Source organism: Musa acuminata, unplaced genomic scaffold (assembly GCF_036884655.1).
Source record: "Musa acuminata AAA Group cultivar baxijiao unplaced genomic scaffold, Cavendish_Baxijiao_AAA HiC_scaffold_71, whole genome shotgun sequence".
In the NCBI taxonomy this organism is placed as follows: domain Eukaryota; kingdom Viridiplantae; phylum Streptophyta; class Magnoliopsida; order Zingiberales; family Musaceae; genus Musa; species Musa acuminata.
Window position 1 is genome coordinate 25,001 of NW_027020352.1, and position 26,163 is coordinate 51,163.

At 39.2% G+C, this 26,163-nt stretch overlaps 3 protein-coding genes across 4 annotated transcripts in view; all 3 read left to right on the top strand.

The window, feature by feature from the left end:
* The window catches only part of LOC135654666 (uncharacterized), a 92,436-nt gene that overhangs the window by 1,960 nt on the left and 64,313 nt on the right, over positions 1 to 26,163 (top strand). Inside the window, exons 2-8 of the mRNA XM_065175650.1 lie at positions 7,020 to 7,129; positions 7,229 to 7,341; positions 7,688 to 7,717; positions 7,796 to 7,938; positions 8,536 to 8,712; positions 8,860 to 8,923; positions 9,025 to 9,132. Coding sequence (XP_065031722.1) covers positions 7,048 to 7,129; positions 7,229 to 7,341; positions 7,688 to 7,717; positions 7,796 to 7,938; positions 8,536 to 8,712; positions 8,860 to 8,923; positions 9,025 to 9,132 — 717 coding nt within the window. The 5' untranslated portion in view covers positions 7,020 to 7,047. The remainder of the gene's footprint in view (positions 1 to 7,019; positions 7,130 to 7,228; positions 7,342 to 7,687; positions 7,718 to 7,795; positions 7,939 to 8,535; positions 8,713 to 8,859; positions 8,924 to 9,024; positions 9,133 to 26,163) is intronic.
* On the top strand, positions 9,139 to 19,114 carry LOC135654667 (uncharacterized). 2 transcript variants are annotated; one of them, XM_065175651.1, is made up of 6 exons: positions 9,146 to 9,881; positions 11,357 to 11,412; positions 11,724 to 11,781; positions 17,940 to 18,151; positions 18,301 to 18,571; positions 18,693 to 19,114. In XM_065175651.1, the coding sequence occupies exons 5-6, from the start codon at positions 18,317 to 18,319 to the stop codon at positions 18,987 to 18,989; spliced, it is 552 nt and encodes a 183-aa protein (XP_065031723.1). In that variant the 5' UTR covers positions 9,146 to 9,881; positions 11,357 to 11,412; positions 11,724 to 11,781; positions 17,940 to 18,151; positions 18,301 to 18,316; the 3' UTR covers positions 18,990 to 19,114. The 2 variants fall into 2 exon arrangements, with proteins under 2 accessions (XP_065031724.1, XP_065031723.1); XM_065175652.1 differs by lacking the exons at positions 17,940 to 18,151; positions 18,301 to 18,571; positions 18,693 to 19,114 and adding an exon at positions 12,882 to 13,507 and having other exon boundaries at positions 9,139 to 9,881.
* On the top strand, positions 19,944 to 22,119 carry LOC135654659 (isocitrate dehydrogenase [NADP], chloroplastic/mitochondrial-like). The gene is made up of 4 exons (XM_065175641.1): positions 19,944 to 20,202; positions 20,407 to 20,450; positions 20,535 to 20,644; positions 21,148 to 22,119. The coding sequence occupies exons 1-4, from the start codon at positions 19,974 to 19,976 to the stop codon at positions 21,191 to 21,193; spliced, it is 429 nt and encodes a 142-aa protein (XP_065031713.1). The 5' UTR covers positions 19,944 to 19,973; the 3' UTR covers positions 21,194 to 22,119.

Sequence of the window (26,163 nt, forward strand, 5' to 3'; positions counted from 1 at the left end):
CCCGGTATCTCTCTCTTTCTTTTCTTCCTCCTTCGCCGTTGCAGCCCCCCCCCCCTTCCCCGATCCCTCCTCTCTCCCCCTCCATCTTCCACTGTCGCAGCTCCGCACCTTCCGCCGACACCTTCCTCCCCCTCCCTTCTCCTCCCTCTTTACCCTTTACCCCTCTCTCGCTGCTCCTCCCTTCCCCGACACCATCCTCCCCTTCCCTCCTTCTTCCCCCTTCGTCACGTTTCCTCCCCCTTCTCCGACACCATCCTCCCCTCCTCTTCCCCTCCGGGACCACAGCTCTTCCTCCCTCTTCCATCCCTTCCTGGAAGCGCCCCCCCAAACCCAACACACCCCGCAACCGCCACCCCCATCCCCCGCCCACCAAGCGTGCGCCCCCCCCCCCCCCCCCCCCCCCCCCCCCCCCCACCCACCCACCCACCCACCCACCCACCCCACGGGGTTCGTCCCCTTCCTCCCCCCATCCCCGATAGAGTAGGTTACTGATGTGGAAAATCTTGATATTGTAGGTTATTTTATGCGATCTTGGCAATTGGTGTTTTTAATCTTGAGATAGGTTATTTTTTATATTCTCTGATTCCAGGTGGAATGTTAGTTAATGGGTTTGCTGATCATCTTTTTGACACCATCAATTTTAACTTCTCACATGTTTGTATTTTTTTTATAAAATATGTCTGATTTCTTCTTCCTTTTATTGCTCGTGTTTTCTGGAGGAAAGGAAAGTTATATAGTGTAGTAGGGCTATTGGGTAATCTTCTCTTTTGGTGAATAAATAATTTAGTGTAGTAGGGCTATTGAGATATATGTTTCTTTTTCTGAATCCTTAAATTGCCCGTCTTTTACTCATTGGTGCATCTGACATCTTTGACCCATGTTTTATTTGAGATATTGGTGGTGCAACATAGAAAGGTCATACTGTTTATCACCTAGCTTTCAGTTCAAATGAGAACGTACAGTGTGTACATGCATCTCTTGTCATAACATTGATGAAGTGACTGCTTGCACCGAAATAGAGGCTATCAAGCATCTTTATGCTCAATAGTAAGGTATATCTCAAACATTAAAATGTCATTGTATCATTCACTCCTCTAGAAAAGGTACGGATGATGATCTCAATTTTAAAGCCATTGACTCTGATCTGTGAATGCTAAAGGCATGTGAAGATTGCCCTTGTATTAAGGGCAATCTTCACCTTGTATTAAGATTAATCTCAATTTTAAAGTCATTTGTATTAAGGGATTTCCCCCATTGTAGATATATATTAAATATATATATGTGTGACATGTCATATTAGGAGACCAAATCATAGAAACATCTCTCTCGATAATATTAAGTCGGTAATCCTTGGTTACGTTAGTACATTCTAGTTGCATGTAATGGCATGAGCTGCATGTTGCCTTGTGCAATGTAGACTGATTGGTAAGGATGCACAAGTGGACCTTCAATGACTTGTACATCCCAGATACAAGGCGAGGATCATTGAATTTTTCTCAAAGGTTAATTTGTTTTATGAAACCAGTAGGACATTCTTTTACTTTTGTTGAAATTGGCATCTCTTTATTTGTTCATTAGCTTAAATATTTGGTATTTTTTATGTTTGTTATCTTTCCAGAGTGGGATTACCAAGCAGTAGGGAGTTATTTGATGCTAAATTGGAGAAGAAAACTTATAGGATTATTACTCAAGTTTATGAATGATTCCCAAAAAACATTGCTACCAGTTGTCCAAAAGCCTAATGGGAAGAAAAATTGGATGGTTTGTGATCAGATTCCTATGAACAATTTCTGCTGCTAAATAGATCTCTTGGTCTTTTTTATCTTTTATATCTCCTCTGACTACTCTATGTTATATTTGATATTACTGATTCTGAGGTATCAAATTTAGTTTATTATTTAATTTTTAAAGAAGAATAGAGTGATTTGCTTAATAAAGCTCCAACAAGTCACATATGTAGTACCTGGTATTGAAGACTTTGACCACATTGATATCTCTGAATTTGTTCAAAAAGCTCAGGGTCTCTTAGTAAGTTTCAGAAAATTAGAACTTGGAGACAGTGACAGTGACAGCTGAGGAATTAGCTGTGGTACCTATTTTGCAGAATCTACTTTCCATGCTTGAACACTGCTCATCTTTCATTCTTCAGATTATATATGGCAGCAAGGAATCTCTTGAAAGCTACTGTTCCCTTCTCTTGTTGTCTAGAGATAACATATTTTAATGTGGTTGATGGCAAGGGATATTCTTCTCTATATGAACCACAACCAAGCATTAAGGGTCAATACGAGGATTCATTAGGAAAGATTCTTTTGGTCAATTTTCGTGGCTGCCCAACCACTTACTCGATGGTGGCGACAAGCTACGTTTCATGGACGAGGTGGAGGTGGGTTTTCTCTCGTTGCAATGGTCTTCGATGACGATGGCATGATTTTGCTTGCTTCCATCCTATTGTCATCGTTCCGTCATAAGTTCTTGATCCTTGCTCCAAAGATGGTTCGGTATAGGGATTCTTTGAGAAAGATTCTTTTGGTCTATTTCATGACCGCCCCTTCCTCGACGATGGTGGAAACCTAGCCGTATACACCATCATCAGCTTAGATTCCTTGGTAGAGGCTAGGGTTTAGGGTTTAGGGTTTAGATCAAAATATTGATTTTAAAATAAAAGTACAGTATTTTCGTAGTTTATAAATATATAATGTATTCATTATATATAATGATTGATTGACATGTCAGTGTGAGATATAATGTAGAACTTCCAGTTTAGCAAAGAAGAAGTTCCATTCTCTCACACTGACATGCTTACAATTACGACTGACTTAATCCTGTGCTAATTTTTTACATCCTCATCTTGCCAACCTCCCCATGTTGGCATATAAATATCACCACACACATGAGCTCTCACAACTGCACTACTCTCTCATGCACCAATAATTAACATCTAATCCTTTTTCTTGGTTTCTTAGACAACAATAATTAACATATTAGTGTTAATTATTGGTGCAAGAGAAAGAAATAAAGCATTAGGCGGAGGATGATACTGAAACCCTAAAATTTTCGAGCTTGCAGGAAAATATCATTGTCGTCCCGGAGGGGAAGGGCAGGGGGGAGGACGGTGTCGGGGAAGGGGAGGAACTGCGACGAAGGGGGAAGGAGGAGTGAGGAGAAGGGAAGGGGAGGATGGTGTCGGGGAAGGGGAGGAGCTACGACAAAGGGGGGAAGCGGGAAGAGGGAGGAGAAGGGAGGGGGAGGATGGTGTCGGGGAAGGAGGGGAGCAGCGATGGTGGACGAGGGAGGGGGAGGGAGGAGGGAACGGGGAAGGGGGGCGGCCACTGCGAAAGAGGATGAGGAGGAGAAAGAGAGAGATATCGAGGGGGTAGAGACGTCGTTTTGCCGATGGACAGGAAGACGCAGCAGTCGCCGTTCACCGAGGAAAACGTCGCATCGACAAGAACTCCCCGGAGGAAGACACTGCAGTTGCTGTTCGCCGATGGAGGAAGACAGTCGCTCGCCGAGGAAATGTCGCAGTCGCCGCAAGGAGGGAAAGTGAGTCGCCGATGGGGAGATAGTCGTTGTGTCTAGAGCACGCGTGCGCTAGGGGTCACTATTCTCATTTGGTTCAGGTTCCAAACTAGCTCGACTCAGGCTTAACCCAGTTATAACTGGATCAGGAAGACGCGTGAGCCGAACTGGCCAAAACGAGCCCATGGGCCAGGAGACGCTCCTGGCCGTGACATTATATTTCCAATGAAAAATAAATATTATAAATATATAAAAAAAATTGAGATTTATAATAATTGAAGCAACACACGTTGGAAACAATAAATGATCAACCAATTACTGTATGGAGGCGGCAAATAAGTGCTTAAAACTGATCAGTTATAAAATATTAATGGGAAAAAAGAAAATAAATCAAAACTTGTTTAGGGTGGTTTAGGGTTTAGGGACGGTCGATCGTTGTCGCCCGCTCTCCATCGACGATCCCACTTCGTCGTCGCCCTCCCTCACCAGGCGTCGCAGATGCGATGTCGCCTCCTAGTTTAAGGCAACGAGGCCTCGGCGTCGTCGACGACTTCTTATCCGTATGGGGAGAAGAAACCTCTGCAATGATGTCATGGAGGCTTCGCGGGGAGAAGAAATGTCTTCTCCCCACACGAGGAGAAGAAACGAGGCGACGTCGCCTTGACGACGTTGCCATTTTTTTATTTTTTACTTTTTTATTATATATATATATATACATACATACATATATATATCGAGTGGTACGTCAGAGTATACCATTCGGCATACTCATACCGTACCATACTAAGCTGATCTCGATACTCCGGTACGATACGAAATTGCAAACCTTGACTTATACCCATAATATTAATTCTTTTTAGTTTGCAAAAAAAAATAATTTAAAGTATAATATAAACTTCAAAACAAAAATATTACAAAATAACATATCATGGTAATTGTACATTTGAACTTGCTTAATGTGTCTATGCAGAATATAGCACAAAACTATCTGTACCTATAATTAACTTGGGAAGCACAACCTAACATAGTCAATTAATGTTCCTTGTTTGGCATGGCTGGCAGATCCGTTTCTTTACACAACCCATAACCAAAGAAATGCTCTACAAATTGTTTGCTTCCTTCTTTCAAAAAGGAAGGAAGAGGAGAATACAGAACTCTACTCTTGCTTAAACATGAATAAATTTAATAAGGACATCACCAAGGTCTGTTTCCACTCTATTTATAATTTGTTAAAATTATCAAAAACAAAGCATGCCCACCCAGTTTCTAAGATCAACAAAAACACCAATGCAGTAATGTTTGTAAGATCAGCTTAGAGTAAAACCAAGAATCAAGTATCGAAACCTTACTTCCCAACTTCATCACAATCTAATTCCTCCGTCAATTCCACAGAGAAATAATGAAGAGAAAAGAACACAACACTCAACCATTTTCTAAAGCCACATGAACCACAAGACCCTAGTAATGAGACCCAAATACAGATTTAGGGTTGGCGTGAGTATCCATAAATAGAATAAGATAAAGCAAAGTGGAAGAACTATTCAATATTTCAAAAGATCAAGACACAATCATGAGACTAGACAATCCAATTAGTTTCATGTATACTGTTAAGTGCATAGTGTCACTTCTTTTTTCACAAAATAGACAAATAATACAATTTAAGATAAGGATAACTTTAAGTAGCACTAATTGATCCGAAACGAGAGCGACCGAGTGCTAGGGCAAGATTGAAGGCGACAAAAAAAACCCGATCAAGAATCAAAACTAGAGAACAAGATTGAATACGAACCAAAGCAATTGATCCGAAACAACAAGGCCGTGAGCTGGGGGCTGCCAAGAGCAAGAGAAACGCTCGAGGAGAAACCTAATAGCTTGCCTAGCGACAAGGTGGAAGAGGGAGGGGGAGGGACGAGGGACCGGGGAAGGGGGGGCTGCGATGGCGAAGGACGAAGAAAAGAAGAAAGAGAGATATACCAGGGAGCAGAGACGCCACCCAACTTTGCCGCTAGATGAAGAAGAAGACGCAGCAGTCGCCGTTCACCGACGAAAAAGCTGCAGCGACAAGAACCCCCGGTAGGAAGACAACGCCGTTGCTCCGCTGTTCACTTATGAAGAGGAAGATGGTCGACGTTCGCCGAGGAAACGCAGCAATCGCCGTTGGGGAGAGAGAGAGTGCCCGGTGGGAGAACAACCACCGCTTAGGGCACGGGAACGACCAGCAAGTGTGTTGTGGGGCGGGTTTCAGGGTGATTATTGCCAATTTAGCTTGACTCAAGTTCGACTCAGAATAGTTGAATCACGCCGGAACAAAAGCCCAGCAATAGCTTGACTCAAGTTCGACTCAGAATAGTTGAATCACGCCGGAACAAAAGCCCAGCAATGCTTGGGCCCAAACTAGCGCACAGGCCGAACGCTAGTTTATAAAAATATATAATATAATTAATAATTTCAAATAAATAAAAATTAACAACATTAAAATCAAAATAATATATTATTAATCTATTAACAAAAAATTAATCATTTCAAAATTCAAATAAACTTAATATTTAGAGTATATTGTATACTGAGCCTGATGGAGAAACGAGGAAGCAGCGGCGAGCGGCGGCAGCAGCAGCGGCGAGCGGCGGCAACGACAGCGAGAAAGGGAAAGGGAGCGGAAGGCACGAGCAGCGGGAGGCGCGAGCAGCGGGAAGGCTTGCGGGAGGCGCGAGCAGCGACAGCGGCAGTGGGAGCAGGAGCGACGAGCAGCGAGATCGCGATCGGGATCGGGATCGGTAGTAGGTTAGGGTTGGGGTTATATCGGTTTAGTTGGTTCGATTGAACCAACTAACAACCGAACCAGACCTAAAATTCTGGTTCGGTCTCCTTGGTTTACCCAGGCGCTCGCCCGAAGCGCCTGGGCTCGGGCGAGCGCCCAGGCGGCGCCTGTTTGAAGCACGCCGCCTGGGACATTAGCGAGGCGCTCGGGCCTCGCCTCGCCTCGCCCGAGCGCCTAGGCGAGCGCCAGAGCGCCTTTTTCAATCACTGTGACAGCCTAGTAGTTGGATCAACATAATGCGTCGATCAAGATGGGATGTTTACCAGACGATTACTATTAGTAAGCTGCTAAATGAGATAGAGGCCCCATTATGTCGAGATTCGAAAGAGGAGTTGGCTCCTGACTTTTGAAAGAATAGCTGCTTAGCATGACAGGATACCGATATTATGGCTCCAAGGAACATGAGTAAATATGTTGAAGCTAGTTTAGATGTATACACAGTGTGATTATATAAAAGATCTTTTGTCTTTTTTTGTTTTCTCCTTCCCATCAAGTATGTTTGAAACTCGCAATCTTTGGGACATTGATTGATCTTTTTCTACCTACTTCTCTTTGGAGATTCCACAGCACAAGATTTTGCAGCCCCTACACCTTAATTGCTTTGTTATTCTTGTGTGTTCTATTGATCGGTTAATTGTTTTGCTTTTACTTACTGGTGAAATTTATAATTTCGGTGAAGTTTTGAGGAGCCAAAAGGTTTCAAGAAGATGCCATGGACAAGTGCATTGGAGTGCCCTGAATGCCCACCTTTGAGAGCCTTGACGACTGACGTGCTCGGTCTTGTAAAAGGTGGTTGTTGTTGCTTAAACATTACTCTTTCTTGAATGGTCTACATGGCATGCATTTCTTAATTACAACTCATGATGTGATATTGCAATGAGTTTTCAGTTGTCGAAGCTCATGGAAAGACTGGAATTCCAAAGGTGGTAGAAACATGGGGGCAGCCAAATGCTTCATCTTGTGTCCTTGCTGCTTCTTATTCTGATCACAAATCTGATCTGGTTTGTTATCACATTCTTTGTTGGATTTGAGTTATTATACATAAATGAATGCTATGACAATCTTAACTACTTAATGGGAGGTAAACAATCAAATCAAAGCTTATGTTATTCTCCTTTTGGATCTTCATGGCTTCTTGGTAGTTTTGAAGTAAACCAGAAATCGATCTTATTAGTTTCTCTTGAATATTAATGAAAGCTTCACTAGTTTGAAGCTAATATTCATGTTATGTTCTTCTTTCTTAAAGAAGCAGAAACCTATTTTGTGCCTCTTGTAACAGTTCGATGTGTAAAATATTCTTCTACCTTCTAGACATGACACTTGTAAATTGTTTGCTGTTCTTTGCAGCTTTTGGCTGTTGCTCGCAAGAATGGTTTGGTAAGTTATCATATATGAAACAAGAGAAAACCCTCTTTTTCTAGGTTGTTGAAACATGGGATATTCTATGAATTCAAGGTTCAGTGTCTAAATCCTATTAATGGAGAGGCTTTGGGCATCACTAAGATCGATCAACCCTTATCACTGAATGGCTCTCTTAATGATGATCATGTTGTTGGATTGCATCTCTTCAAAACTAAAGGAATCGATGTTCCATCAAGGTAACATAAATAAATGCCATAGTTCATAGCTCATAGCTGATGTAGCATTTTTTTGAACTTGTATCCGAACATTTTACCAATCTGCTGTACCTAAGATATATTCTGTAGAAACTTGTTCATGTGAAAGAGTATCACAGATGGTTGAATTAAAATTTTAGCACCTGCCCAATTGGCATTTAGAGGGTCAAACCTATGACACTATCGTGTTTAAAAGACTGCTGCAGGCATACGTATCTGCAGGACATTGAATAAAAAAGTTCAGATAGATTATTCTTGCTTTCAGCACTTACTCCTGTATTTGACATCCCAAGGTTCCAATGTATATAGATAGTGAAACTTAATACGAAGGTTTATCTAGTGATTCAAGAGCAAAGCTTTGTGGACAAAGAAAGTTGTATTAGAACTAGAAGAGAGGAGAACTAGCTGACCTATATTCACAATGATTTTGCATATGCATGCATCTGTATGCAAGAATGGAAATTCTGTACATCTATCGAGTAAAATTTAGTTCATGGTGGTACTGTTACTTATTAACTTTAGTTGTGATCTCGAATTGCATGCACATTCTTATATTCATTCAATCCTTATGTTTTTCAGGTCAGTTTCATTACTTACCTGTCTGGAAAAGGGTAATGCTTGCTTGAGGTCCATTCCCGTCAGTGATGCGCCAGAAAACTCAACTACTGCTTCTCATATTACATGGAATGTATGCTCTTCTGGTAAAATAATATGTTCTTCAGTGGATAAAAGTGAGAATTATGCCTTATTTGGAGGGTAAGTTTCCGTAAGCTGTTAAAGAAATGTATATGAGTTTGTTGCAATTATATTCATGGGTGACAGCCTCTTTAATAAAAATTTGAAAGGTTGTTATATTGCCTAATTTTGGCCTAGCACTTTGATTTGTGTTTTCTTTTCTCTCAGGAAGGGCATTGAATTGAACATGTGGGATCTTGGAAAATGCAGTAAGATCTGGAGTGCAAAATCTGTGAGTCACTTCATTCTTATTAGTGCAATTTAATGAGAGTTTCTGGTCTATTTGTATTTTGATTATGAAGATTCTATCGGTTTGCTCTTTGTCTTTTGTAGCCTCCTTCTAATAGACTTGGTATATTCTCTCCAACTTGGTTTACTGCTGCAACTTTTCTGAGTGAAGATGACCATAGAAAAGTTGTGGCTGGCACGATCAATCATCAGGTATGGCACTATGAAATATGTTTATTAGTTGTAGCTTACAAGCTAAAAAATGCTAATAGTTGGGAGTATAACTTTTATTGTAAGTCTTTCGACAACTTTTGCAATTGTTGCCATGAGATCGAGGATACATTTGAAAGTCTTAAGTTTGATTTTATGATAACAGTGCCTGACCAAACTTTTTTACAAATACTGCTTGCACATTTGGAGTGTTAACCAACTTGTAGTTAATAAACAATTTTCTTCTGTTTATTGATTAATGTTGAAATATTCTTGACCATATGGTCTATCCTGGTTAATGAATCTTTTGTATGTGGTTAATAGTTTTTGACCCATTGCTTTAGAAGCTAGGACATGCTTATAGCTGAAAAATCTTATTTAACAATTCAAATTCCTAGTGTTGTTAAAGTATTGGGTAATGGGTAGTACCATTCATTTTAGTTTTTTGAATTGTAGTATTTACCGTTATTCTGATGCTTATGATTTTGAAATATCTGAGTTTTCTTTTAATGGTTTCACATTTGTATCACCTGTTAGACAATTAATAATTAGCTTCTATCAATGATGAATTGGCCCCTGGTGATTCAAGTGATTCAGGGTTACTAATATTTAGAACTAACTCTTGATGTTGACTAGATGGCAGTCGATTTCCTTGTTTTCAAGAAAACTGATCGGATGCTTTATTGGTAAGTGCTCTGGAAGCATCAGATCTATAGCGAGACATCCAGAACTTCCCATGATAGCATCTTGTGGTAAGAAGTTGTATACTGTTAATTCAACATATTCAGTCAATTTTACTTCTACCATGGCACAAAATAGTGTTTTGTTTCCTCGAAAAAAAGGAAAAAGAATAGTGTTCCATGTTGGAAGTTTTTAGTTTATAACTCAGATATACCAAATTTAATATATTTGATGGTTTTCATTTAATGTAACTTTTCAAGCTTTCTATTGTTCTTTGATATGTTGAGTAACTCAGTTTTTAGTTTATAACTCAGATATACCAAATTACTGGGTGCATACTGTTTCATCTTGAAGGTCAATGTTTGACATACTTTTCATGGTTTATTGGGAGTTATTTTACAATCAATTTTGTTAAAGATAAACATCCTTCTGTTTGTGTTTCTAATGAAAACCAAAGTATTATGTCTAACATACGGCTCTCATCCTGCTCATCTTCGACTCGGGTTTATAAATTTATTACCATCCATGACCCACACAAAAAATTAATTGTACTAGCTGTCTTACCACTGCATGAATTTCCTACGAGAATACATGTATTATTATTGGCATATGCTTCAGTTATATTTGCAAGATAGTTGGGGGTTCATTTTTTCCATTGGGGTGAGATGGGATGGTGCAGGCAGGCTTGGGGTTGGGTTAGGTGATATCTGTCCTTGTCTTGGACCTAAATCGGTTTTGGAAAATTGTACCCCAATTCAACCGTGATTATGCCTGTTTTCCTGTCAAATCTGTTCAAACCCGACCCAGTTGAATTGGATTGAGCCAAGTCCCCTGACCTTGCCTCATCTTTGACTCGGGTTCATAAACTTAGTACCATCTCCGACCCAACAAAGATTGATGTAACTGTTATCTCATAGCTTATGAATACATTTTTTACTATTGATATATTCTTTAATTATATTAACAAGATAGTAGGGAAATTACTTATATGAAATTGCTGGGGTTTTTTTCTGGTGCGGTCGGATACGTGGAGAAAGGATGGGGGAGGCTTGAGATGGGGATGGGGATAGGTGATATTGTTCTTGTCCTGGTCCTGATTAGTTTTGAACAATTATAACCCAACCCTGGGTCCGACATCGACCTTGACCCAATCCCCAATTTGATTGGATTAGCCATTGGGGCAGTACACCACAGGCCTAGTGTGAAATTCTCATTTCTAGCTATGTCATGTTGACAGATTTTATTGAAGAAAATATCTCAATGGTAGCAGTAAGCATCATCTTTTTCTCTTATTTTGCTGGTCCAAGAGCTTTGTCTGAAATTTCTTGTCATGTTTGAAACTGTAATATATATTCTTGCTATGAGTTTTTTTTGGTAAAACTATAGTTAAGCATGAAATATTTTTAATTTCATATGTCATGTCTTCACAAGTAATATGTCAAACTATGCTTTGGTGGAAGCCTTAGTTCTTTACTCGCCACATTATGCATTAGTGTTTTGGTCGTAGGTTTATAAGGTCATGCTTAATGATGATATTGGTTTATAGGATTGGACAGCTATTTGCATGTGTGGGATGCAAAGACGAGACAACTTCTATCTCCGGTATGCTATAACTACTATCAGTTCATAAATGGATCTTGCTTCAACAAAATTTTCAATATCCATTGGCTTACATATAATAGAACATTTTTAAAGAAGGGAATTTAAGTTTGGTAGTGCTTTGCAATTTAGTTCTTCCTCTTGGTTTAGATTCATGTTTCATGTAAAGCCCATTAATTTATAGGTTATACTGGGGTAACTGGATGCATATTGTAGAGGAATGCATAGGTTCAAGAACTTGTGCTTGCAAACAGTTCACATTTTCTTTTGGGTTTGTATAAACCTATCATTGAGTATATTTCTTTTTTTAATAGGTTTTCCTCAAGCAACATCTAACAAATGTGGTGATCGATTCACATTTCTCAGACGAAGGTATTACTTATTTAACAATTTGGATTTGACGCTACAAATTCACATTTACATGCTCTATGGCTCTATACAACTTGATACTTCGGTAGATCCACATTGGAAATGAATGTGATATTAGTACATATAACTTGATTGACCTATTTCAAATAACTAACATGGTTAACATCTCGTGTGTCTGTTTCTGCTCCATACAAATAATGGATTAGTAGGTCAACTAAGTCCTATCTAAAACATAGCTAACCTCCATACAAATAATGGATTAGTAAGTCAACTAGCTTTAGGGTTAACACCGTGAACATCATGTACACCATGATAATAGTGTACTTGAGTGAGATTTTGAGCCAGTTCTGTTGAGGACATCTCCATTTGGTTAGGGTAGACTGTGACTTCCTTATAATCCCACTTAGGCAAATGGCCTGACAGGGATGCTGATAATGCATGGGCTTAGGCAATTTGGGTCACATGACAAGGCCCACTTGGTACAATTTGGATCACTTGTTATGATGAACGAAGCCCTAAATGCATGCTAAATTTGAAATAAAACCCAATCAAAACATATTCCATTTGTTCAGATTTATATAGTTTGATAAAATATCAGGCTTTCAAGAGTATACATACCTGAGCAACAGCATGCCCATGTGTGCTAGTTACTAGTAATATCAGTCCATGGACTTCTTACATCATTGGCAATAAATTTACTGTATTACACTATTAACAGCAAATGATTTAGACAAGCCTTACCATCAGGACTCTTCTGGTTCCCAGTGGTCATGGGCATCTCATTAGTTATTGTTGAATCTTTAGTCATGGTACCTCCATTTAGGTTTGGTCAAGTATTCTACCACACAAAAAAATCTGGCTAGCCTATGAAGTATTTGGGATAGGGTATCATGAAACACAGACAAATAGGCATGTTTTGTGGCAGTGCTTGTCAGCACAGTAATGTTTGAACAAATTGTACATGTAGATTGTTGGTAGCTTTTTACCTAAATCATGTTCTAGAATATGTCGGTTTTCTTCTTTAATTATTGTTAGAAAATCTGTAAGTAACTCGTTTATCATGTAAAACAATTTGATAATGTCTCAAAATTCTTGTTAAACAGGTTCCAATGGCAATACTTGTGATCAACAAGCTGATCTACAAGTATGCGATGATACTGAAACCATAGATAATGATGAATTGCCAATCTCTAGCGGTAAGAAAGCATCTAAAAGGAAGAGAGTTGGCAAAGTCAAGAAGAAAAGAAAGACTGGGGACCAATACGATGATGAAACAAGTGAAGCCCATGTATTAAGTCAAGCTGAATCTGAAGACAATAGTGTCTTGCCACCCCTCAAACAGGAAAAATCATCAGATGAGCACAGCAAGAGGCTCAAGCAGAAAAAGAGCAAGAAGATTTTGCCATGAAGGAGGCATGCCGGCCATCAAGAAAGTTGTGGTGAAGGATGGGTGAGTCCGTGATAATTCCATAATTTGTGATGACCAGGACTGAGCCCACCACCACCCACCAGCTAGATGAGTCTCGCTAAACTTGCTCGAGATGTCCAACACTCAACGAAAGGAGGGGGGTGAAGCTATTAGAGTGTTGAATTTTTAAAGAGTGTTTTAGAATTTGAAGAGCTAATCAGATTCTTTGAGAATTTGCCTCGCACAAAGATCTTAAAAATAGTGGTTTCGAAGGTAAAATTAATGAATTGCATTTCTCTGTGGTTACGGAGAATTGTGATAGTTATATGCAATTAGAATTTTGATTTGCATATGGGTTACAGACAGTGATTTAAAAAGCGCTAGGCGCCTTTTCGAAAAGGCGCCAAGGTCCAAAAACGCCCGAGGCGCTAGGCGCTCGCCCAGGCGCTCGCCCGAGCGAAGCGAGGCGCTAAAATATAAAAATATAAAATATAATTAATAAATATAATTATTTAAAATTTTAAAGAAAAATATAAAAATATATAATATAATTAATAAATATAATCACATTAACAGTATAAACCTGCTAACGGAGAAACGAGGAAGCAGCGGCGAGCGGCGGTAGCAGCGGCGAGCGGCGGCAGCGGTAGCGGGAAAGGGAAAGGGAGCGGAAGGCGCGAGCAGCGGGAGGCCTCGAGGGAGGCGTGAGCAGCGGGAAGGCTCGCGGGAGGGATCGCAGGGCGCGAGAGGGCTTGCGGGAGGCGCGAGCAGCGGGAAGGCTCGTGGGAGGGCTCGCAGGAGGTGCGAGCAGCGAGAGGGCTCGCGAGAGGTGCGAGCAGCGGGAAGGCTCGCGGGAGGGCTCGCGGGAGGCGCGAGCGACGAGATCGCTATCGGGATCGGGATCGGCTGCAGGTTAGTGTTGGGTTAGGGTTAGGGTTGGGGTTATATCGGATTAGTTGGTTCGATTGAACCAACTAACAACCGAACCAGACCTAAAATTCTGGTTCGGTTTACCCAGGCGCTCGCCCGAAGCGCCCAGCGCTTGGGCTCGGGCGAGCGCCCAGGCGGCGCCTGATTGAAGCACGCCGCCTGCAAAAGGCGAGCGCCCGAGCGCCTTTTGCAATTACTGGTTACAGAGGATTCTCCACGACTCATTTGTAGGCAAAGTGATTGCTTGTGCACAAAAACCTGATTCACAAAATGCCGAATTATATAACTTGCAGTCCACACGTCACCAATATTTACCCATGACGATAACAAAAGATCTGACCCGCAAATACAAAACAAGCTATTGAAGGGTAAGGACATTTTGTTAAGTATGAAAAGATACAGCATAATTACAGCTGCTACACAATGACCGGGTAGAGAAAATGATAGTTAGATAGATGCATCATCAAAACAACCAACAACAACAGTGGAATCGAGTGTAAAATTAGATTACATCACACGATTCAAGCTCGAATTAGAAACCCTTACATTTCAGTTGCCTAAGTTAGTCACCATCGCAAACGAATGTATGATGTTGGCCCTCGACCAAGACGGCTGCATCTAGTGTTATCCCGGTATCACTAGACCTGTATGCTAACTAAATGTTGGCGATGTTCTGCAAGAGTTGCAGCCAGTGACTCCGCATGCCCACTGCTACTGCTGTCAGATGCACTACGAAGCAGTTCCGGGCCCTCCCCTTCATTAGCTTTCACCTTTAGCAGCAAAGGTTGAAAAGCAATCAGCAAAATAAACAAACAGGAAAAAAATCACAAATAAAGAATTAAGTCGCTCTCTTAATAAACACATGTTATCAGACACCCAAAAAAACAGCAGCATTAAATAACATTTGAGACATTGACAGGAACAATACTATGGTGATAAGGTAACTATTTATAGAATATGTCAACTTTCAAAGAGAAATCTGCATTAATTGTCAAGATATTCATCAGAAGTTGAATGAATAGAAAATCGTAGATAAATTTTGCTGCTTACAAAATAAATATATAATTTTCTTACAGTTTCCACTTCAATATATAAAAAACTTACTTTTGGTCCTTGCAACCATTAATTTGCTTGCAAATGCTTAAACGTTTGACAAAATAGTGTCTTGCCCATGTATTAAGTGAAGCTGAATCTGAAGACAATAGTGTCTTGCCACCCCTCAAACAGGAAAAATCATCAGATGAGCACAGCAAGAGGCTCAAGCAGAAAAAGAGCAAGAAGATTTTGCCATGAAGGAGGCATGCCGGCCATCAAGAAAGTTGTGGTGAAGGATGGGTGAGTCCCCCACCACCACCCACCAGCTAGATGAGTCTTGCTAAACTTGCTCGAGATGTCCAATTCTTTGAGAATTTGCATCGCACAAAGATCTTAAAAATAGTGGTTTCGAAGGTAAAATTAATGAATTGCATTTCTTTGTGGTTACGGAGAATTGTGATAGTTATATGCAATTAGAATTTTGATTTGCATATGGGTTACAGAGGATTCTCCACGAGTCATTTGTAGGCAAAGTGATTGCTTGTGCACAAAAACCTGATTCACATAATGCCGAATTATATAACTTGCAGTCCACACGTCACCAATATTTACCCATGACGATAACAAAAGATCTGACCCGCAAATACAAAACAAGCCATTGAAGGGTAAGGACATTTTGTTAAGTATGAAAAGATACAGCATAATTACAGCTGCTACACAATGACCGGGTAGAGAAAATGATAGTTAGATAGATGCATCATCAAAACAACCAACAACAACAGTGGAATCGAGTGTAATGTTAGTTTTTTTGCAGCTGTGTTAAACCCAGCTACAAAACCATGTGCTTGCTGTTAACCTTAGTGGGTTGCTTGCAAGTGCTGGGTAATAAGCTCTTGAAGAAAGATGGATATTCTTAAAGTACTTCATGGAATGTGAAAAAGGAAGAAAAAAAAGAAAGTCAAACCTTATATCCTTGTTGCTTTTTCGTTTTTCTACTTCCTTTGGTTTTAGACCTCGCACCGATAGTAATATAAAAATTAAAAACCTCAGCTTGGATTTCACGGATGTCTTTTGTCCTTTCCTAGGCACTGCAGTTTTGGTCATTTTAATTTGAGGAAAACAATTAGTGATGATGATACAGCAATGATGTGGAATCAGACAGGTAATGGGTTATGAAGATACAATCACATAAAATGGGGATTTTTAATACTCCGCAAAGTCAGTATGTATTTGTGAGAAAAGGTCATCTAAGAAAGCAACCGTGCGCACAAACATACTTTTACTAGAAAAGCGTCATCTAAGAAAGCAGTCGTGCGCACAAACATACTTTTACTAGAAAAGCTAGATAGTATCCAAAAGAACCCAGCAATGATCAAAACTACATTCTGAAATGTAGATGTGAATTCGTGCAAATCTAATCAATCAATATTTATTACTAATTATTATTATTATTATTATTATTTTGTTAATCGTGATATTGAATTATATGTCCAGTTTTATTTATCTTATTGGAGCTTCAATGCTCTTCAATGATTCTTCATATTTATGCATCCCATAGGCTCATCCGAATCAACCAAGTAATCGATCCGGTTGAACCAAGCCGAGGAGCCTCATCGAACCCGAACGTTTTCACAAATTCACATTCAGTTCACAATCACTGAGGTCAAACCCAAGCACGGCTCGATTAATTGTGTGGCCTGACGAATCCGTGCACAATCCGCTCATATCAGTACTCCAACCATCAGATGCCGACCTCACGGCTCAATTCCTATGATATAAAAGATCGTGCTGACCGAGTCAAAACTCTGTGTCCCTGGAATCCTCGGCACGGCGGAACCCTTGCGCTCGCTCGCTCGCTTTGAAGATTGCGACTTTATCTAGCAATCCTCGGCACGACGGTATCCGCATCTGGTCTTCCTTGCCCGTTGAGGTAAGTTTTCTTCTTCTAAACCCTAGCTAGTTTTCTGATACCTTTATCGCGCTAGTTTTCTTCTAAACCCGTTGAGGTAAGTTGGCCTTTGATTTGATGACAACTTGAGCTAGGGTTTTCGTTGTTTTCCATCATCTGATCAAAATCGCTCAATTAGGGAAGAAAGATCAAAATCGAAGACAAGAGGGAAGGAGAGATCAAGAAGGGCAAGAAAAAGATCGAACAAGAGGAGATCGCGAGGGGCTCTTGGAGGATGAGATGGCGTTGAAATTTCTAAAGAAGAAGGGATGGCACACCGGGAGCCTCCGGAACATCCTGTGCTTCAGGACTTTCTTGCAAAGAACTGTCTGACTGGGCAATTAAAGATACTTTGATTAAATGAATTGGGTGGGTCACTCCTTGTTTCTATATCTTTATAAAACGATCAAAATATTTATCTTTTAAAAAATAGTTTCCCACTTAAATTTGATCTAATATTATAGTAATTTTAAATAAAGTTGGATTATATATTTTTTTAAACTGAACCAAAAATACTATAGCTAAATAATATGGATATTTTACCTAAAAAAACTTGTATTATTGAATTTTTATCCGATGACACCCCCTAATTGGTTTTTATGATGAAAATATCCTCGGTCAAATCCATAAATAACATTGATAATCCATCATAAATGAAAATATCCTCAGTCAAACAGGTCATTCAGTAGATTATTTTATAGTTGCATAAAGGTATGACAGGTTTGCTTTCTCTCTCTCTCTCTCTCTCACACACACACAAATAAATTTAGGGTCTTACTATATGCTACTTGAGAAGGCTCGTAATTTATCAACTCTTAAAATAATTCTTTGTGATGGCAGGAATTGATAGAGGAGTTAGGTATATATATAGTAGGTTTCGACAGAGCTAGATATGGTGAAAGTGAGCCCAATCCCAGTCGTTCACTGAGGAGCGAGGCGTCAGATATCGCGGAGTTGGCAAATGCTTTGGAGCTGGGCCCCAGGTTTTACCTGATTGGGTTCTCCTTGGGTGGCCATGCTGTCTGGGCGTCCATTAAGTACATTCCAGATAGGTAACTGTGGTTTGCTAGACTACAATGTCACGTACATAGTTCAGGGTGTGTTTGCCGCTGCCGCAGCCTTACAAATAGATGTCATTTGGGTTTTACCTCCTGCAACATCAGACTGAGCAAGCACCTGAGAATGTTGCAATTCATTTCAGGATTGCTGGAGCTGCTATGATGGCACCAGTAATAAACTACAGATGGCCTGGGTTCCCGCGGCATCTATCAGAGGAGGCTTACAGAAAGCAACAGCCTGGAGATCAGCGGGCATTGCGAGTTGCATATTATGCCCCCTGGTTGCTGCATTGGTGGATGAAACAGTCGTGGTTGCCTTCCTCCACCGTTATCAAAGGCACAACCCATCTGCCCAACCGCTTGGATGCGCAAGTTCGTGAGTACGCCATGAAGAATAGTGGAATGTTCGAAGAGGTTGGTGCTACCCCAGTGTCCTTTTTTTTTTTTTTTTTTTTTGACCCATTTCAACTGTTCAAGGAGCTTTGTAGTATGACGCTGCAAGAACTGAAGAATGCAAGCGTCACTGTGCTTGCAGAGGCGGAAACTTGCCACTCAGCAAGGCATGCTTGAGTCGTTTTACCGAGACATGATGGTGATGTTCGGGAAGTGGGAATTTGATCCGATGGATCTCTCGCAATCGCCCTTTCCAGTTCATCTATGGCATGGGGATGAAGACGGGCTCGTGCCGGTTACTCTACAGCGATACATCTGCAGCCGCCTCAGCTGGATCAACTACCATGAGCTGAAGGAAACAGGGCACTACTTGGGAGGTGTGCAGAGCTTGGTTGATGTTGTCCTCAAGACCTTGCTAGTGGCGTCGGTTTCGGCATGACCACGTATTTATCAGTTTGGAAAAAGAAGCACCCACAGGAAGCGGAATGCGTAATTCATACATGGGAGGGATAATAATTAGATCGCACATGCCCTATTTTAACAATGCATCCATTACTTATGCGAGATCACCCACCATATACACATTGTTAGAGAGAGAGGGAGAGAGAGAGAGAGAGAGAGATATATATATATATATATATATATATATGCTTGCATTGCGCTTTGACTATTGAATAATTAACGCCTGAACTTTGGTTGCATGCACTTGTGGATAAATTTATGGTTCAAATTTCTTAGACGGAGAGCAGAGAGATCCGGAGAGAACTTAGCATACGTTTTATTCAATCAGCTCGAAAGGACGGCCGGCACAGGCAGCGAGCACCTAAAGGAGCCACAACGTGTACTGTTTTCACTACGACATTAGGAGGAGTAATAGTAGCATTTAGAGAAGACAAGTTGTAGCCGTAAGTTGAGCCATTAGTAATAGTAGTTAGAGAAAACGTGAAAAAAAAGGAGTAAAAATTGATCTTAATGTTTAAAAAAAAATGACAAGCACAAAGCAATAAAAAAATACTACTACTCTTAATTAAGATAAATATAATTAATAATATATATAAGAGCATTTATGCTACAAGCCTGAAGCACAAAAACTCACGATATCTAAGAAATATGTTATATTTCACGAATAATTATCCTTGTCACAAGTCTCTATGGATATAATAGATGTTTCACCACATAACAATGTACTCTTAAATGAAGTATTCAGACGTTAGCACAAAAAGACATTAGAATAGCTTTAGAGCGAGAAAGAGCGTTTACAAGACACCATTATCTCAGATGAGTGTGCAATGTTTCCCTCCTCTGTGTAAATCGTCATTTCCCTTTTTATTTATTTATTTTAATGTTTTTGGGGTCGGGGTCAGGCCATCTTATGAACAATGGATTCGCCGCGCACTGCTTTCGCCAAATTGCTTGCTTTGTCATGCGGCGGCACCTCTCCACCGGGGCCATGTCTTCCTCTGCCCCTTATTCGTCGTTCCTACCAGGTAAAAACCCTAGCTCGATCCGCCTCACGCATCAGCGGCGACTCAGTGGTGTTCGTTTCTCTTTTCCCACCCGTTTCGTCGTCATCGGTTCTTCCGTACGCTACCTTGCCTCCTTCTCACCGGCCGAGCGAATCAAAGTCCACAACCCTATCGTTGAGATGGATGGTGAGCCACATCCCCCTAGTGTGTGTGTGTTTGCTGCTTTTTTTTTTTTTTGCTCTCTTGGTTCTTTTCCCGCTTTCAAACGCTTATTCTTCTCTCCTCGGTACGTTCTATCGATATCTTCTTCTTTTTTTTCAATTCAGAAAAAAAGAGAGGTTAAAACCCTACCTATCTGATGTACATAAAAACTTTTTGATGTCTTCTCAGGTGATGAGATGACGAGGGTCATCTGGAGGATGATCAAAGAAAAGGTGTCAATCTTCTCATTCATCTTATATATCCTGCAAGTCTGGAGTCACTTGGAAATGATTGATTGATTTATTTCCTGACTGCAGCTAATTTTTCCATTTCTCGAATTGGACATCAAGTACTTCGATCTGGGCCTCTTGAGTCGTGATGCCACCGACGATCGGGTAACCATTGAAAGTGCCGAGGCAACTCTCAAGTAACCTACCACGACCTTCTTTATAGTAGCACTTCCCCTTCCTCCTTCCACTTAAATGATTTATTGTGTTTTGTTACAGTGATAAACTGAATACCAATTTGTGTATAATTAATGTTCATGCATATAGAAAACTTGCTTTACCATTTTGTACATGCTTGTATCGATTGGTGTATTCAATCTTCCATTTCACCAGATCTATCGAATTATTTCTCAGAAAGATACGTGGGAACAGTGTTTGCTTAAACTAGCATCAGCATTTAATTCTGCAGTCCAGCGTACTGTTTCAAAACTTGGGGACTCCTTTCAGAAATATACTAACTTGTGAAACTAGTTGGAAACTCCGAGCATCTGTTTCACTCTTTTGTTGCTAACCCAGTTTTAATTATTCTATTTTCTGGATCTTTAGGCATACCAAGCTTATTGATGTTTTTACATTATGTCTGCATCTTTCCCATTTGGATGTTGTTTAAATTTTTCCTGTGATCTTTTCGTGCAACTTGCAGGCACAATGTTGTTGTGAAATGTGCAACAATTACACCTGGTAGATAATTTGATGCTCTTTTTTATTGCTTTATAAGAATGAGGTGATATCCAATGATGAGATGATATCCAGGATCATCTCATGTGAAATATTTACCTGTTCTGGTTTCATCTTCCTTGTTTCTAGCTTTTAGAAATACTTAGCGTTGGAGGTTATTTGCTAAAAAAAAGAAAAAGATCCGTTATGGCTTTTCATCCATTCATTTTTGCAAATGTATATAAGAACAAGTTTTTGATAAGTTATTTAGAGCTTGGGAGGTTCTATTGTGCTTCATCTGAAATCAATTAAAAGGGAAAAGCAAAATCAGAAGGTTGTATTGATATTTACCATGTGTAGAAGGGCTAGAGAAGGGACATTGGTCTAGATTGCTTACATTTGTTTACAGCTTAGGTTGAGGAGTCTATGTAGTCATTACACATGACAGGCTTATGTGTGATTACTAGGAAATTTATAAGTATAGAACTGACGAGCATGGTTTAAAGATGATGATTGTAGTTATAGGTTTGCAAACAACGATATACTACTGTTCTGTGAAATGAAGTTTAAAATGTAGGGTTGTAGAGGACATAAACTGTTTTTCAATAATTAATATAATTTGAGGATAACAAAAGCACTGGGGTGAACACTCATTGCACCATGTAGTCCTTAGTTTGTGCAGCTCCTCTGAAATGTATAAATTGAGGATTATACTCTTTGGTTTTTAAAGGGAATTAAAAAAAAAGAAATGTATAAATTGAGGGTAAGGATGCCTCCACAAAAACCCAACAGACATGCAGAATTATTTTACTCTTTCTTGTCTAGTGTGGATTTTTTAGCAAGCATTTTTGGCCAACAATGTTTTGGTGTCATTTGTTTTATATGGATTTAATATGACTCTCATTTGACCTGCAGATGAAGCTAGAGTTAAAGAGTTTAAGCTCAAATCTATGTGGAGAAGCCCAAATGGAACAATAAGAAATATTTTAAATGGTTTGCTTTATAGTGCTTGGTTTTGCTATTTGATATTTTTTATATCATTAATTTCATATACAAATCCACACAATTATCTTTAAAGTCAATTTTACTCCACAATATGGTCATTCTGACTTTCAAAAAACAACTTTTATCTTTTATGTTGGATATAATGCTCATCTAGGTTGTTTCTTGGAACTTTTGTTATTGGTTAGCATGATTTGTTGCATATGGTTGTCCTCTGCATCTGTTTTCTTGTATTTAAGATCTAGAGAATATATGAGGACTATTCCTTAAACATTGTTAATTTATTTGGTAGCATGAGATTACGGAGTTCTTCTCAACCATTCAACCTAAGAATCCATTCAAGTTTTAATTAGTACCACTACATTTCCCTTATCTTGAGTACACAAGGAGTGCCCTTAAACTTTAACTTAAATTTTTAGGTACTACTAGTTCAACTTGATCTATGATGGCTAATTTTGATTGATTGAATGATTTAGGATCATCTTGGTCAATGATCCTGGTTCATCTCCAGCTATTTTTTGCTTATTTTAATATAAATGTTTGATTCAATTACAACAATAACAACAACAATAGTAACAAAGCCAAAAGTCTTAACTATTTGGATTGACTACATAGGTCTTTTGCCGTCATTGAGATTTGTGAAAGGCCATATGTTTAGTTAAGTTTAAAGTACTTAAATCTTTAGTTTTCCACCGTTACAAATTTTAGATGGGTTTAGTGTGCAATCAAGCACACCTGTTCAGTGCCAAAGTGCTGGATGACAGTCGGGCTTGAAATCAATTGATCTCGATCCAAATTCTATCGCTCGGTTCGGGTTATGCCCAGTCTCGATAACGGTGGAAAATAGACATTAGAATCAATTGATTTCAAGCCCGACTCGATGATGCCAATTGTAAGTGGGCCAAACAAAAAAGGATAGTGCACCCGTCACCGCTCCCGTAGTCGAGAACCATAACCATCCTTTCTTTTCTTCTTTCAGTCTTCTGTGTTTCTTTATAAAGAATATAGTTTACAATTATCCTAACGTCCCCCATTGATATTTTATGCATATGGATGACAGGGGAACTAAACTTGAACCGTCTTTGTATGCTAACTTCTACACGATAATATATGTTGGACGGTGATCGACTCTAATGTTTCATATCAATCGATTATAATTAATAATCAGATTTTATCTTCCCTATCGACTTGTTTCAATTAATTGTACAATATTATCTTAATGGTAAGTGACAATTTCGTTATCATAAAAATATTTTTTTATAAAACAAAATAAAAAACCGAAAAAGAGAGGAAATGAGTTAATGTCAATTTTCCACCGTTGCCGAGACAGGGCATAACCCGAACCGAGCGATAGAATTTGGATCGAGATCAATTGATTTCAAGCCTGACTCGACGATGCCAATTGTAAGTGGGCCAAACCAAAAAGCATAGTGCACCCGTCAGCCCTCCCGTAGTCGAGAACCCTAACCATCCTTTCTTTTCTTCTTTCGGTCTTCTGTATTTCTTTATAAAGAATATACCTTGCAATTAACCTAACGTCCCCAATCGATATTTTATGCATATGGGTGACAGGGGAACTAAGCTTGAACCTTCTTTCTATGCTAACCTCTACACGATAATATATGTTGAACGGTGATCGACTCTAATTTTTAATATCAATCGATCATAATTAATTATCAGATTTTTCCTTCCCTAAAGATTTGTTTCAATTAATTGTACGATATTATCTTAATGGTAAGTGATAATTTCGTTATTATAAAAAATATTTTTTTTATAAAACAAAATAAAAAACCGAAAAAGAAAGGAAATAAGTTAATGCCTATTTTCCTCCGTTGCCGAGACAGGGCATAAACCGAACCGAGCGATAGAATTTGGATCGATATCAATTGATTTCAAGCCCGAATCGAAGATGCCAATTGTAAGTGTGTCAAACCAAAAAGGATAGTGCACCCGTCAGCCCTCCCGTAATCGAGAACCCTAACCATCCTTTCTTTTCTTCTTTCGGTCTTCTGTGTTTCTTTATAAAGAATATAGCTTGCAATTATCCTAACGTCCCCCATTGATATTTTATGCATATGGGTGACAGGGGAGCTAAGCTTGAACCGCCTTTCTATGCTAACCTCTACACGATAATATATGTTGGACGGTGATCGACTCTAATGATTCATATCAATCGATTATAATTAATTATCAGATTTTATGTTCCCTATCGACTTGTTTCAATTAATTGTACGATATTATCTTAATGATAAGTGACAATTTCGTTATTATAAAAAAATATTTTTTTTATAAAACAAAATAAAAAACTAAAAAAGAGAGGAAAAGAGTTAATGTCTATTTTCCACCGTTACCGAGACTGGGCATAACCCGAACCGAGCGATAGAATTTGGATCGAGATCACATGATTTAAAGCTCGACTCGACGATGCCAATTATAAGCGGGTCAAACCAAAAAAGATAGTGTACCCGTCAGCCCTCCCGTAGTCGAAAACCCTAACCATTCTTTCTTTTCTTCTTTCAGTCTTCTGTGTTTCTTTATAAAGAATATAGCTTGCAATTACCCTAACGTCCCCCATTGATATTTTATGCATATGAGTGATAGGGGAGCTAAACTTAAACCGTCTTTCTATGCTAACCTCTACACGATAATATATGTTGGACGATGATCGACTATAATGTTTCATATCAATCGATTATAATTAATTATCAGATTTTATCTTCCCTATCGATTTGTTTTAATTAATTGTACGATATTATCTTAACGGTAAGTGATAATTTCGTTATTAAAAAAAATATTTTTTTTATAAAACAAAATAAAAAATCGAAAAAGAGAGGAAATGAGTTAATGTCTATTTTCCACCGTTATCGAGACAGGGCATAAACTGAACCGAGCGATAGAATTTGGATCGAGATCAATTGATTTCAAGCCCGACTCGACGATGCCAATTGTAAGTGGGCCAAACCAAAAAGCATAGTGCACCCGTCAGCCCTCCCGTAGTTGAGAACCCTAACCATCATTTCTTTTCTTCTTTCGGTCTTCTGTGTTTCTTTATAAAGAATATACCTTGCAATTAACCTAACGTCCCCCATCGATATTTTATGCATATGGGTGACAGGGGAGCTAAACTTGAACCGTCTTTCTATGCTAACCTCTACACGATAATATATATTGGACGGTGATCGACTCTAATGTTTCATATCAATCGATCATAATTAATTATCAGATTTTATCTTCCCTAAAGACCTGTTTCAATTAATTGTACGATATTATCTTAATGGTAAGTTATAATTTTGTTATAATAAAAAATATTTTTTTTATAAAACAAAATAAAAAACCGAAAAAGAGAGGAAATAAGTTAATGCCTATTTTCCACCGTTACCGAGACAGGGCATAAATTGAACCGAGCGATAGAATTTGGATCGAGATCAATTGATTTCAAGCCCGACTCGACGATGCCAATTGTAAGTGGGCCAAACCAAAAAGGATAGTGCACCCGTCAGCCCTCCCGTAGTCGAGAACCCTAACCATCCTTTCTTTTCTTCTTTCAGTCTTCTGTGTTTCTTTATTAAGAATATAGCGTGCAATTATCCTAATGTCCCCCATTGATATTTTATACATATAGGTGACAGGGGAGCTAAGCTTGAACCGTCTTTCTATGTTAACCTTTACACGATAATATATGTTGGACGGTGATCGACTCTAATGTTTCATATCAATCGATTATAATTAATTATCAGATTTTATCTTCCCCGTCAACTCGTTTCAATTAATTATACGATATTATCTTAATGATAAGTGATAATTTCATTATCATAAAAAATATTTTTTTTATAAATCAAAATAAAAAACTGAGAAAGAGAGGAAAAGAGTTAATGTCTATTTTCCACCGTTACTATTATGACCCAGGCCTGATGGGCTAACTGGCCTATCAACTTCGTTTGGTCTAAACCACTGACCAAAATGCTTAAGCTGAAGTTGATAGTAGTACACTCATCAGACC

Coding starts and splice junctions, on each gene's coding strand:
- LOC135654667 (XM_065175651.1), top strand. CDS start 18,317: ATGATGGCACCAGTAATAAACTACAGATGGCCTGGGTTCCCGCGGCAT. Junction 18,572..18,692: donor ATAGTGGAATGTTCGAAGAG/GTTGGTGCTACC, acceptor CTGTGCTTGCAG/AGGCGGAAACTTGCCACTCA.
- LOC135654659 (XM_065175641.1), top strand. CDS start 19,974: ATGCGGCGGCACCTCTCCACCGGGGCCATGTCTTCCTCTGCCCCTTAT. Junction 20,203..20,406: donor CCCTATCGTTGAGATGGATG/GTGAGCCACATC, acceptor ATGTCTTCTCAG/GTGATGAGATGACGAGGGTC. Junction 20,645..21,147: donor AGTGCCGAGGCAACTCTCAA/GTAACCTACCAC, acceptor TGCAACTTGCAG/GCACAATGTTGTTGTGAAAT.